The sequence below is a fragment of the Sceloporus occidentalis genome, unplaced genomic scaffold, assembly GCF_023333645.1.
Source record: "Sceloporus occidentalis isolate IW3139 unplaced genomic scaffold, rSceOcc1.0.p SCAF_2, whole genome shotgun sequence".
Lineage (NCBI taxonomy): Eukaryota > Metazoa > Chordata > Lepidosauria > Squamata > Phrynosomatidae > Sceloporus > Sceloporus occidentalis.
This window is the reverse complement of record NW_028316982.1, coordinates 98,093,906-98,107,468: the sequence shown is the minus strand read 5'-3', so window position 1 is coordinate 98,107,468 and position 13,563 is coordinate 98,093,906. Positions and strand designations below refer to the sequence as shown.

At 41.3% G+C, this 13,563-nt stretch overlaps 1 protein-coding gene across 2 annotated transcripts; it reads right to left on the bottom strand.

Annotated features, from left to right (window-relative positions):
* Window positions 1-291: 291 nt before the first annotated feature.
* Window positions 292-11,698, bottom strand: LOC149318740 (transcription factor A, mitochondrial-like). 2 transcript variants are annotated; one of them, XM_089510373.1, is made up of 7 exons: window positions 11,670-11,698; window positions 8,705-8,838; window positions 6,740-6,810; window positions 6,395-6,544; window positions 3,741-3,836; window positions 2,488-2,544; window positions 292-1,006 (listed from the first exon to the last, which is right to left on the bottom strand). In XM_089510373.1, the coding sequence occupies exons 1-7, from the start codon at window positions 11,681-11,683 to the stop codon at window positions 752-754; spliced, it is 777 nt and encodes a 258-aa protein (XP_089366499.1). In that variant the 5' UTR covers window positions 11,684-11,698; the 3' UTR covers window positions 292-751. The 2 variants fall into 2 exon arrangements, with proteins under 2 accessions (XP_089366499.1, XP_089366498.1); XM_089510372.1 differs by lacking the exon at window positions 11,670-11,698 and adding an exon at window positions 10,274-10,724.
* Window positions 11,699-13,563: the final 1,865 nt, after the last annotated feature.

Genomic DNA, 13,563 nt, shown 5'->3' with positions numbered 1-13,563 from the left:
TGCTGGCATGGAAGGGAGTGGGGTATATATATATATATATACACTGTGTGACCCTGTGTAGGGAGGAGCCTTTACATGTCAATCTAGATACTGTTCTGTTGTTGAATGGCAAGGCCTCCGGATGGGAGGGTATGCAGGAAGGATTTGTGTCTGCTTAATTAGTGGTTCATTGTCTTCTGGGGAAAAATGGAAGCAGACTGAGTGTAAACAGGGTGAAACCACCCCACTGCCAGAAGGACAGCTCAGGAATTCATCTGCATTTAGATTTGAATAAAATGAGGAAATCTTAAATTGTACAAAACTTGCTACTTTATTCCCTATAATGCTGTATAAATAGTACGCACTGTTGATACATATAGAAACGGGGATGAAAAATACCATTGAAAATTGGTAGGTCAGTAGTTTTTAATTACAAGGCTTATACACGCTTTCTCCAGTGATTACACACATTATTTACACACCTGACTTGCAGCCCACGTTCAATTTTGATTCCTAATAAACGGTAAGATATGATATTATACATATCATGTCCTTTTACAAGAAAGTGTTTTAACTTATAAGAGAATATTTATTTACACATTTATGGAGAAAGCACTTTCTCTTCCATGATCAAGCTATTCCTTAAATTTTCACGAGCTTGATTTATTCCAATAGCTGGACATGTCAACAAAAGTAAAACACTCTTAGGGATGTCCCCACAAATACATGATCAGCTTCTTTGCAATCCAAAAGGAAGAAGCAATTTTCTAACTTATTCCTCACACTGCTTTGCCTTCGCTTTTTTCCCCTTTGTTTCAGGTGAGACAATTTTGCTTCCCAAAGACTTCTTTACTGTAGTAGACCTGCTTTTGGAAGCTTGTTTTGCAGTTCCCTTTCTTTTCGGCCGTGTCCTTCTGTTTTTATAACGGATAAGGTCTTCACGCCCAATTTCTGCCATATGCTCCTCCCATGACTTCATTTCATTTTCATAACGGATTTTATCATCCTCTGCAAGCTGCAGATATGTCTGAGAAATACAAAGAAAAGCAAGGTTCCCACATGAAAATTCATTGTTTTAACAAGTTAGAGGCAAAAAATAAACAACGAACGCTTGAGGTTTTATTTTCGGTAACAGAAACATTGGAAGCATTGCGGGACTATATAGTAGGACCCCGTATTATACAAGGGATCCATTCCAGGAACCTTTGCATACACAGAGATCTTGCAGAACCTTCAAGATTAACTGAAAGATAGACGTTTCATAGACTTGAGCTTCCTCAGAAGTAGTGCAAAGTTAATCAAGCAGATGTTTGAGCTGAGGCAATGATTTCCTGGCACACTACACATATTATAACACTAGCTAACTTCCACCCCCAGCTTCATGGCAGTTCTCTTGGCCATTTTCTTTTTGACTCCCAAACTACCTTCCACCTTGACAAGCATTTACATTAAGACTCAAGGTTTTTTTGTTTTGTTTTGCTTTGTTTTCTGCTTTTCCTTAAAATCATAATGAGCAATTCTCATTGGATGTTTCCCTCACAAACACAATTGAGGCATTTTGAGGACAAACAGTAGAGCCAAACATTGTTATATGTTTTGAACATTTAAAGGAGCACACATACAAATTGTTTATTTCAGACTGAATACCATAGTTTTCCACTACATGAAAGACAGCATGCAGAAACCTGAAGTTCGTTTATTTCCTTTGCTTCTCTTTTCTGCATGCTCAGGGAAGAAACTGAAAGATTCTATAGTTTATTGTAAAGCAGTCATAGTTGACTGACCCAAGCTGTCAAGAAACAAGGATTTACTAAAGCAGTTACGCATTCATGACTGGTTCATATTTACAATACCTACACATTCACTATGAAAGTCCTGCTGTATTCCCCAAACTAGTGAATTTGTAGGGATCGTAAACACGAACCAGTCATGAATGTGTCACTGCCTTAGTGCATTCTGGTCCTTGTTTCTTGATAGCATTGTCACTTACTGGGCAGCAACCACTGTGAGCAACAGGAGTCTGTTCCCCTTTTGATGGGGAAGCAGCTGACTAACGTTTCCTCGCATACATACACAAAAGAGCAATTTCCAGTGTGGGGGAGAATTACAACATGGACACCGATTCTGACTGTCATTCAGTAAGATCACTCACAGAAGGGGGTGGAAATTTAAATCACTTGCTTCCCGATCATCAGAGGAACAGACCCCTGCTTGTCACAGCAGCTGCGGCCTAGCAACTAAGCCCTGGGAGTGTGTGGGTTGGGCAGGGTAACACCACGTAACTACAGTGACTATGTATTTACAACTGTTTTCATGAATTCCAGTCAAAATCTCCCATATTGTTTTCATTAATCAAAGGTGCATGGCATGTAATAAATGCTTTCACAAGACCAGATTCCACGTGGGTGCTCATCACACTTGGTTATGAAGCTGAGCAACACAGATGCCCAATTCAAATTCAATTAATTGTTATTCAAAACCATACCTTTAAGTCAGTTATGACAATACCTGTTTTTGAGAACTGGACACTTTTTGCCATTCATCAAATAAATTTTTCATCTTTGCCTGCAAGGCAAAGAAAAACATGTGAGAATATTGGACTACAATTTCCGTAGAAGTGAAAAATACATTCAGTATTCCAACTGATCATTACTATATTCATAATGGAAAGAAGCAAACAGAAGGGTCTAAAAGAGAATCTCATTGGATCTTGTGCAAAATTCTATTATTTTATATTTAATTCTATTACTTTATATTTATTTACCTCCTACTTTTCCCTCTTACAGGTATTTTAGAGTGCCCTTGAAGCCCATCTTCAGGGTGTTTTAGGAGAATGAAAAGAACAAGATGTAGACATAAACATAACACAAGATATAAAAAGATCACACAATCACAAACCTAGCATAAACTGTCAAGCAAGACTGATTAACATTAACTGAGACCCCCCACTTCAGACATCCTAACACTCAAGTTCATTCAAACAGTGAAGACCCAAGTCAAAAGCTCTTAATTGTTATCCTTCCAAAGATGGTATTCTTAGAGACTTCCTGAAATCCAAAGAAGCACATATTTCAAAGCTCTGAGTTGTTTCTGTGTGCATGGTGAGTTGAGGAATGTGGAGGTTTAATTCTCATGCCTTACTTCCAAGTCTTCAGCTAAATTAAAGCAAGGCCAAAAAAAAAAAAAAATGCCTACCTCAAAGATCATCATTATGTTGATCCAGACACTGGAAACAACAGGTTGAGGAAAGCAATGCTGTTTGGTGAATATGGTTATTCCCTTCAATATCAAAGAGCTAATCTGAATTGAAGTCACGGTACTACATTATTTAGTAATTTAAAAACCCTGCAGATTTGGCCATGAACCCCCTGTTGTCTCACCTAGTAATTTAACAGGGTCAAAAGTTTGGTATTTATGGATTATTAAATCACATAAAAAGTATGCCAAACTGCATTTGGCTAAACCAATCACAGAATGCATATTGCATACCCAGGACATTTTATATGTTGAAGATCTGCAGGTGAGAACCTTTATATTACTTTTTCAATTTGGGAAAGGTCAGAGTGCACAACTGGACACATGGTTTATTTTGCTATAAAAACCACAAGATATTTACTTACCTTAAAACTCCCATTGGGACCTGAACAGATAACGACACTACAAATGTGTCAGAGCCAATTTTTCAGTTCCAATTTTCACTCTTATTGCAGAAAACAAAACACATTTATGCTGCTAAGATAATTTACTCCCTCTTTGTTTACCTGAATTGATATTCCTTTTGCTTCTTGGAAATGTTCAGACATAAAAATGTTGAAGGCAGAACGAGGTCTTTTAGGTTTTCCAAGCACTGTTAATTGCTATAACGATAAGAGCACACCAGGGAACAGTTCTCTCGTCTGATATTAATTGCAGTCACAAAGCACATACATTTACACCTGTGTGGTTGGGACCAAAGAGGCCTACGCAAGCCAAGTGCATGCATACATAAAGAATGGTTGGTTTCTGTTTAGCTTATGTTGGCAGCCTCTTACACATCACAGAATGTTGCTTTTCAGGAAGGGATGATAAGGGGCAACCATACAAAAGGGGAGCGTGTGACACTGTTTGAATCCCAGCCTATACTGTATATTCTAATTTTTAAAAAAGAACAATAAGACATCAATTCATCTAAGCCATTCCAAACAGGAAAGCAACCTTTAAAAATCCAGTTATTTATATTATTAAAAACATGACTGGCATTTCTGTATGTGCAGTACTGACTTATAGCACCATTTTTATGACCAGAAAAGGAAGAGGCAGTTGCAATAGCATACTCTCTCTGCTGAATCCAAGTATAGATGACAGAAAGTGCCAGAAGAGACAACACAGACTGGCACAATTCTTTCAAACTTGGGCAAGCCAAGTGAAAAACCTCCTATCCAATAGCCTCCCAGTTTAAAACTGCTACTTGCCTTAGGGAAGTGTTGTTGCTGTCTGCCTTCAAGTCATTTTTGACATATGGTGACCTTAAGGTGAATCAATCATGGGGTTTTCTTGGCAAGATTTGTTCAGAGGAGGTTTGCCATTGCCTTCCCCTGAGGCTGAGAGCATGTGCCTTGCCCAAGGTCACCCAGTGGGTTTCATGACTGAACAGGGAATTAAATTCTGGTCTCTAGAGTAGGAGTCAACACTCAAACCACTATGTCAGATTGGCTCTCGCATGTTATTGTTAAAGTTTATAGCATCATCATAAAGAGAAGTTACAGCTGCAGAACAACACAGTTAGTGAAGGAGCAACTGGAAAAGCTTAAATGCAAGTGCTAATCCCCACTAGAACCAACGTGATGTAGTGGTTTGAACATTGGCCTATGACTCTGGATATCAGGGTTTGATTTCTTGCTTGGCCATGGAAACCCATTGGGCAACCTTGGGCAAATCACACACTTTCAGCCCCAGAAAACCCTGTGATATACCTTAGGGTCACCATAAGTCAGAAACAACTTGAAGGCACCCAATAACAACCTAGAGCAGGCCATTGGACACAAAACCTGATCATAAGGAAGACATAGCAGTCTGTTTAGTTGGTGGTGGGGGGGGGGGACACTGTTTAGTGCTCAGTTTGGCACCATTATGTAGAAATTAGATAATGTAGCATTAAAGGAAAACCTGATTTTAATCAATCATCTGCCAAGCAAGTTAAAGTTACAAATCTGATCTCATTCATTATGAAATGGTCAGTTGGCAAAGCAACTGAGGAAAAGATTATTTCATGCAAGGCTGGCCTTCTAGGGTTCCCTCCACCTACTTGGGGTCACCAAAAGGTCTGTTTTTTCTGCCTACCTATAGGAGTGAGCGGGAGGAGCATAACCCAAACTATAGGGTGTGGGGATCTTATCTACTGGGAAACGTGAACTAGACTAGTATTTACGAAGTTGTGCTAACTTTGTAAATGAATTCAAAGACATAGCTGTGTGAGTCTGGAAAATCAGTATGGAAAGAGATCTTGCAGAACCTTTGAGACTAAGGCCCGTTACAGATGGGCACCCTAGTATGTTCTCGGCACGTACTAGGGTTAGAAAGGGGCATCCTTTCCAGATGCCCCTAACCCTAGTAAGCGCCGAGCACGTACAAATTGGTGGTGCCCATTCTAGACGCGCACCGCCATTTTGACGTTGCAACGGCGGAAATGACGCTGTGAGTGCGCCATTTGCACCGTCATTTCCGCGGCACAAAAAGAAGCTGCTTTTTGCAGCTTCTTTTTGCTTCACAGAGGAGCTGTGCAGTTTGGAGGCTGAGGCTCTTCCACGCAGCAAATGAGGGCATTTTCAGACCGCCCTTTTGGGTGTGTTCCTGGTCTTTCCAAGCCACTAAATGCATCTGACACTCAAGTCTATGAAAGCTCCTGCTACCAATTTCTATCTTTCAGCTATTCTCAAAGGCGCTGCAGTGTGATTTGTGTGTATTTGTAAGTATGTATTTGTTAACACAATGGACCATGCATTTGCTCAGGACAAAACCAGATATAAGTCTGAGATAATGGAACTTCTAATCTGACAGAGGCACATGCAATATAACAGTGATGCAATGTAATTATGGCCCATGGCTATGCAAAACAGTACTTCAGATTTGATTCTGACAAAATGTTTTCTAGTTTTGTCACTATACCAGACTACGAAATGCATGCACTGTATCAACTAAGACACCTGTATAAACAGTTTCCTTCTTCAAAATACTCATAAGCAGTAACTATAAGAGTGGTGGGCTCTAGCTCCATTATTCTGAAAGGAGAAGATATGTATGAACTATAAATACTGTGCCTTTCATGAGTAACTGAAGTGTGAATTACTCAGGTTTTGTGGTAAAATCTTGCTACAAGACACATGGAAATGTGCTTCAGATACCTGGAGAATGAGAACTTTACTTTTTAAATACTAACTCGCTTTTTTCTTGTTGCTCTTCTTTTTTGCAATTTCCTTCTTTTTTCCTCTTTCATAGCTGCCTCCTGTGCAGGAGTTAATCCGGCCTTATATCTGGCAATCTGCTCTTTGTAAACCTGCCTGTCAGCTTTGGCAGCGGCTTCATAAGGCTAAAAAGAAAAATACCCATAATTTTATAAAATATTTGTTTCAAATGATGTACAACTTTAGACAATAAAAAGATCAAGCATCTTACAGCAATAGCATTAGTCATACTGTAGATAAAAAATTTTCTCAAAGTAAGGAAGCAAGAAAATATTCTATTTAAGTGTAAACAACAATGCACAGGGCAGAATCATGCTTACTTGTTTGTCAGATGCTGGTAGCTCCCGCCATACCTGTGCTATCTTTTTTGTTATGTCCAAAACACTTACGTCTGCAGGAAAAATAAATAAAATATAAATGTCCTGCCAAATTTAGTTACATTTGTATTATTATTCAGGTATCCACAAAACCAAGCTACTTTAACATTCATATGTTCAGTGGATCTGATAGACAGGTATGTCAAAACTATTCCAAAATGAAAGCTCAAATTGATAGGAATATTGTCCAGGATACTATCATTACTTGGAAGTCTAAATACATTATCTGTCAACGTCTAAAGGCAACACAAAGATCCATTTCACATATCATGAGAGAACATAATAGCTAGCCTGAAGAAGAAGAGCCCTCCCTGCAGTCCATCTGCCTTGGTCCAGGCTTCAGAGGGAGAAAAGAACCACTGGACCTCATCCCCTTCCCCACCACCATTCCCTTCTCCTTTTGTGTCGTGTCTTTTAGATTGTAAGCCTGAGGGCAGGGAACCGTCTAATTAAAAATAATAATTGTAAGCTGCTCTGAGAGCCATTAGGGCTGAAGAGCGGGGTATAAATACCACAAATAAATAAATAAATAAATCAGAATTCTGCATGGGCTACAGTTATGATTCATGGGCAACTGGCTGCTTTGTTTGTTTGACTGCTCCTGTTACAAGCTGCATAGGCCAAAACCCCATAAATACTCTACCTTTGGTTTTTCATAACATCTGCTTCTGGCAGGACTCAGCACTGTGGCTTGACTTTTTCCAAACAGGCAACAGAAAGAAATCTAGAAAAATCTAAGCGTTTGCTGGCTTCTTAGGAGAGAAATAAGTGACAGTACTGGGTCCTACCAAGTTTAGATGCCATGATGTAGCAATAGAACAATAGCAAGTACATTTCTATACTGCTTATCAGTGCACTTAAGCACTCCCTAAGAGGTTTACAAACTGTAAGCTAATTGCCCCCAACAATCTGGGTACTCATTTCAGTGCCTTCGGAAGGATGCAAGCCTGAGTCAAGCTTGAGCCCTTTTGTTGGTATTGAACTCGCAATCTTATGCTTTGTGAGTGAGTGGCTGCAGTAGAGGCATTGAACCACTGCGCCACCAGGGCTCCTTCCGTATGAACTATGGACAATTTAATTAGTGATTATCCAGTGAACATGCTGGCTTGTTCACGATATGCTGGCTTGTTCACATCAATCAAGAATTACTTCTTATTTGAAATGTAGTTCACTAAAAAGCACTAGCTAGTCACCCTTACTGTCCTGGTTATTAAAAACTACTCCTTTTCCCACAGTACTCCCCTAGATATACACTTTCTGATATTAAACCTAAAATAACACACTTCCTATGCTTTAAGCTCCATCTTCTACTCTTTCGAAATTTAGATCCTTTCCTTATTGTTTATGTTACCTAGTACACTGTCATATACATGGCTATTCCCACTTATTAAAATATTAACTTATTAAAATATTTGGTATGTCAACTACTACTAGTATAACACCAATAAAATTAATAGCAACAAGCATCTGAGAACCTACTAAACCCTTTTGGCTCTTTTGTAGCCTGAACAATAATAGAATGACAACTATTTTTGATCATTATTATCAAATGAGATTACTTTATGGTTCCGCTTCAGCATCATACATGACACATATATACACATATACTTCAGCAACATACATAACACAGAACAGCCACAACTATTTCAGGCCTTGCGCCTTTTAAATTTTATGGGCTTGCTAATGACCCACCCAGAAACAAATAAACACAACAGAATAGGATGACTTGGGGAATCGTTTGTTTCAGGCTGACAGCAAAAGTTTGAGTTGTCAGAAAAGTTGGAGGAATCCTGGGGTGCAAATAACTAATGAAAAAGGACAGTCAGCTTTTTAATGCCTTTCCAGATTCAGATGAACTACCACTTTGTAAACCGACATCTTAATGCTATCACACAGCAAGTTTCTTACCTGGATTTTGTTTCCTATAAATGGGTTGCTGGTCTTTATAAAAACGAATGTATGCCGTCAATGGCTGCTTTGGACGGTTATCTGAACTAATATGTTTTGAAAACCATTTTTCCACTGAGCAAGTAGCACCGCATCTTAATGGGAAAAACATTAGGAAATTACTTATACATCAACAACTATGATTTGCAGTACTAAAACAAAGTGAGGGAACACTTCACCTTCCTAGAATTGGCAGTCATGGTTGAACAATGTTAAAAAGGAAAGTGCTGAAAAACAATTTATTGAGACAGTAAACTTGAACAGGGACAAAGGCTTTTTATTCACACCGCCTAAGTAAACCAGGTCAGCTATGAAACTGTTGCCACCTGACTGTTGTTTTCTGAATGGCCGCTGCAAGAAGTAATTGCCACCGCCCTCTGATCTCGCTCCTTATAATGCTGCCCTTTGAACATTTCATGCATGCAGCTCATTCCACCAATCGTGGCATCCGTCTGGTAAACCCAGAGAAAGATGGAGTGAGCTGTGTCCTCAAAAACCTATACAGGTTGCCTCCTTTATATGAAATGCTTGGTACCAGGATTGTTTTGGATGTTGATATATCTGCATATAGACAATGAGGTATCTTGGAGGTGGGACCCAAGTCTAAAAGCAAAGATCATTTATGTTTCAGATCCACTGTATACACACAGTCTGAAGGTAATTTTATATACAGTACTGTATTCAATTAATTTATTTAAACATTATACATTATACAAGAGAGCCAGTGTGGCATAGTGTCTTGGCTGTGATGCTATGACTCTGGAGGCAAGGATTCAAAACTGCGCTCAGCCATGGAAACCCGCTGGGTGACCTTGGGAAAGTCACGCTCTCTCGGCCTCAGAGGACGGCAATGGCAAACAACAACAAAGTGTGTATAGCACAAGAAAGCAAAGGTTTCACCATCTCAGCCACTCTTGAAAAAAGCTTTGGATTTTGGAGCATTTTGGTTTCCGCAATTCCAGGCAAGGGAGATGCAACATATAAACTGCAGCAGTTTCAAGGGAGATTCAGTCTGCACATGAACTTACGTACTTTTGTTCGCTTATTAAAGCCCTTTGTTTTTCTTAACAAAATGTGTGCTATTAAGCTGAGAAGGCCTTTGTTGCTGTGTGTGGGCCTAAGTCTAACACTTATGTATTTTTATTGCTGTAACCCACCTGGATTCCTTGGGACTGGGAGGGCTATTATGATTATGATTATTAAAATGGCTTGGAGGCACTGAGCAAGGCAAGCCTACTGCATGGTTTTCCTTTGCGTCAAGCTGAGGCTGAGAGAGAGTGACTTGCCCAAGGTCTCTCAGTGGGGTTTAAACCCCGATATCCTGAGTACAACACACATGCAGGCTCTGCTTTGAATGCCCAACCTATATATGTATGTATATTACAGATATGAGGCATAGTGGCTTGAGTGCAGGAGTGCAACTCTGGGTTCAAATCCCATCCCGGCCATGGAAACCGCACTGGGCTCCAAAACACACTGCAGAAATAATCCAGTTTGAGACCGCTTTAACTGCCATGGAGTCCTTATTACCTGAGCCAGGAGCGCGGCCCCGATGCTGATGCTGCTGCTGCTGCTGCTGCTGCTGCGGCCGACCACGCGCGAGCCAGGAGCGCTGCCGCCATTGGCCAGCCCTTATCTGCTCACGTCGAGCAGCAGCAGCGCCGCCGACTGCCTCCCTTCCACGCCACTCATCCACTGGGGCCCCACGCAGAGAGAGAGCGCGCGCGAGACACAGACACCCGTCCGCGCATGCGCCCGCGCACTTTCAAAGGGGCTGAATACAAAGCCCTTGTGTGTGTAGATATACTGCCCCCCTCACTTCCGGTTGCTGTCGGAAGTAGGCCAGGAAGAAGTCACGCGCACGTGACTCAGAGACTCCGCCCCCCACACACATACTCTCGTTCTGAAATCTCTATCCTCAGACAGTGTTTCCCAAACATTGGTCCTCCTCCAGGACTTTTTGGACTCCAACTCCCAGAAGCCTTAGCCGTTTGAGCCTTCAGCGAAGGCTCCTGGGAGTTGGAGTCCAAACGTGTGGAGAACCGGATTCTGCCATGCAGGGACTCCCAGTCAAAGCACTCCAACTGGGTTATTATTAATGCGGTACGGAGGGAGCCTGACCCTCTCTCTCTCTCTCTCTCAGGGTCAGTTCATTAACTGCCTCCTGGCTCAGCTTTAGGGAACCCTGGGAACTGTAGTTTACAAACGCTGTCAGTTACCACAGAAATTATTCACAGTCAGTTTCACTAACCTCCTTTAAGGATGAGGCTGCTAGAACCGAAGCAGAGTTCAAAGCGACCTAGGACGGTTAGTGAACCTGGGCCAAGACGGATTTGGTTTTTTTTAAATGCATTTAATTAGTTAAATTCATTGTTGGATTCAGTAACATCGGACAGAATGTCAGAAGATAGACTTAAAACAGCCCTAAAGAAAACGTAGATATCAGTAGATGACTACATGGAGATAACAGTGACAAACGTGGCCACAAAACCAGATCAGAAGGCTATAAACGCACAGCTGCTAAGCTGCGATCTTGAAGGCAATTACAGATCGGCAGGAGAATAAATTGGCCTCTGGGACAAAGAAGTAATGCTGGAAACAACACCAAAAGACAGACTGGAGGCTGGTCTAGTGGGCATGGAAGACCAGAAGGATATGAACGCAGAGCTGCTAACTGCCACCTTGAAGGCCATTATGGACATAAACGCAGCCATTTTAATCCTCGCGTGCATTTTCCACAGCCTACTATGACGGCAGGCGCTATTTCCTCATTCCACAAATATTTCAAAGCAAGAACTTAATTTAAAAACATGTGGAGAACCAAAGTTTGGGAAACACTGCTTTAGCCTAGAGGCTTCTTGTGGGGAGGAAGGCAGGCGCGCATGCGCAACAGGGCCCGCTCCCTCCCAAGACTAGACACACATACCCCCTCCGACCCATTTCGGCGGGAAACTGGCTGGAAAGCGGTGGGCGTGACAACAACGGCTCCGCCCCCCTGCTGTTTGACCAGTAACGGACTGAGCTCGCGGCTGCTCTTTTAAACAAAGAGAACGCCTCTCTTAAGGGGAGGGGCCACCGCGCTAATTCCGCCAATCACTGCCTTAGATTTGTAAAGCGGCGGAGGGGGGAGGGGGGAAAAGGAGAGGAGAACTGACGCATGCGCACTTAGTTCCAGAACGCTAGAAATAACCGTTACTGCTCTGGCCCAACGCTAGGGATTGTGGGAACTGTAGTTTTGTGAGACATTGAACCTTTTCTGTGAAGAAACAGCTCTGGTGCCACAATAAACTACATTTATAGGGATATAAATACCTAAATACATAAATAAATTTCTCATTATTCCCTAGCACTGTTAAAGCGGTCTCAAACTGCATTATTTCTCCAGTGTGGATGCAGCCCATGGTTGCCACTAAAGAAGCAGAGCCTGAGGGAATTGTTTTATAAACACACACACACAAAATAGTGATGGTTTCCTTGCATCATACCTTCTTGCATTATGTTTTATAGGAACATAACTGTTATCTGCCTCTTTACTAGTGAAAGCAAAAACGTTTCTAGAATGGTTTTATACAAAGTGACCAAATGTAGCCACAAAGGCACCACAAAATGGTGGATATCAAGAAGAAAAATGGAAGGCATAACCAAATAATCTCAATAAAAGCTGGGGGGGGGGACCCCACTCATATAAATATTGAATCCATGCTTCTTAGTCATACTCAAAATGGAGAATATTTTGGAATTCCTCCCTGACAGAAGGTTGAAATGTAGGACATGTCCCAGAAAAGGAGGACCTGTGGTGGTCACCCTGGTTTTATACCGCCAGGTCCTTAATTTTAACACACATTATGCCCGAAATCCTATTATTCAATTGTTTATTCCCCATGTGCCTGAGGTCAAATCTATAAAGACTAGTGCTACCAAGTCTCTCTTTCAGTTAAGTCTCAAAGGTGCTACAAGGTGATCCCTTTGCATACTGCAGTCCCCACACTGTGCCCTTTAAGAGAAATGTTGGACTTCAGTTCCCAGAAGCTTCAGCCATGTTGGCCAATAGTCTGGGATTCTGGGAGCTGAAGTCCAAAATCCCTTAAAGAGCACAGTTTGGGGACTGTTGTACTACAATATTAATCAGATTTACCTATGGACTGACTCGCTATCCAACAGCCGATTCAACAGGCCTAGTTGGGACTAGAATTCCAGTCTAAGTAACAACAGCAAGTCCAATTAGTTAGAGCTCTGTAGTCCCAACCTAATTGTCCCTATTTTAGGCAGGTCATCCTAGTTTAGCTCTCTGAGTTTCACTGTCATCCATGGAAACACCAGTTCAACACAGCTGTTGAACTACAATCTTGCGCATTTAGGAATGCTGTATTTGTCACTTGCTGTTTTGTGCCTTCAAGTCTTTCCCAACTTACAATAACCCCAAGGTGAAACTATCAAGGGGTTTTCTTGGCGTGTTTCTTCAGAGGGGTTTGTGATTGCCATCCTCTGAGGTTGAGAGTGTGTGACTTCCTAAAGACACCCACTGGGGTTCCATAATAATAATAATAATAATAATAATAATAATAATAAATCCCACCTCTCCAAGCAGATCGAAGCGGCTAACAACACTAAAACAACATTAAAATATAGTAAGACATAATAACCCATAAACCCTACCATCCACCAAAAAACAAACAAAAAAAAAAAAACCATTTTACTTATAAACTAAGCAGGGACAATTGAGGGGCAACTGACGGGAGGCCACTGAGAGGCTAGTCTGGGAAAGCCTGCTGAAAGAGATACGTCTTGACCACCTTTTTTAAAGCAGTCAAGACTGACAA

Coding starts and splice junctions, on each gene's coding strand:
- LOC149318740 (XM_089510372.1), bottom strand. CDS start 10,365: ATGGCGGCAGCGCTCCTGGCTCGCGCGTGGTCGGCCGCAGCAGCAGCA. Junction 6,811..8,704: donor TTATAGGAAACAAAATCCAG/GTAAGAAACTTG, acceptor TTTTTCCTGCAG/ACGTAAGTGTTTTGGACATA. Junction 1,007..2,487: donor TGTCCAGTTCTCAAAAACAG/GTATTGTCATAA, acceptor TGTATTTCTCAG/ACATATCTGCAGCTTGCAGA.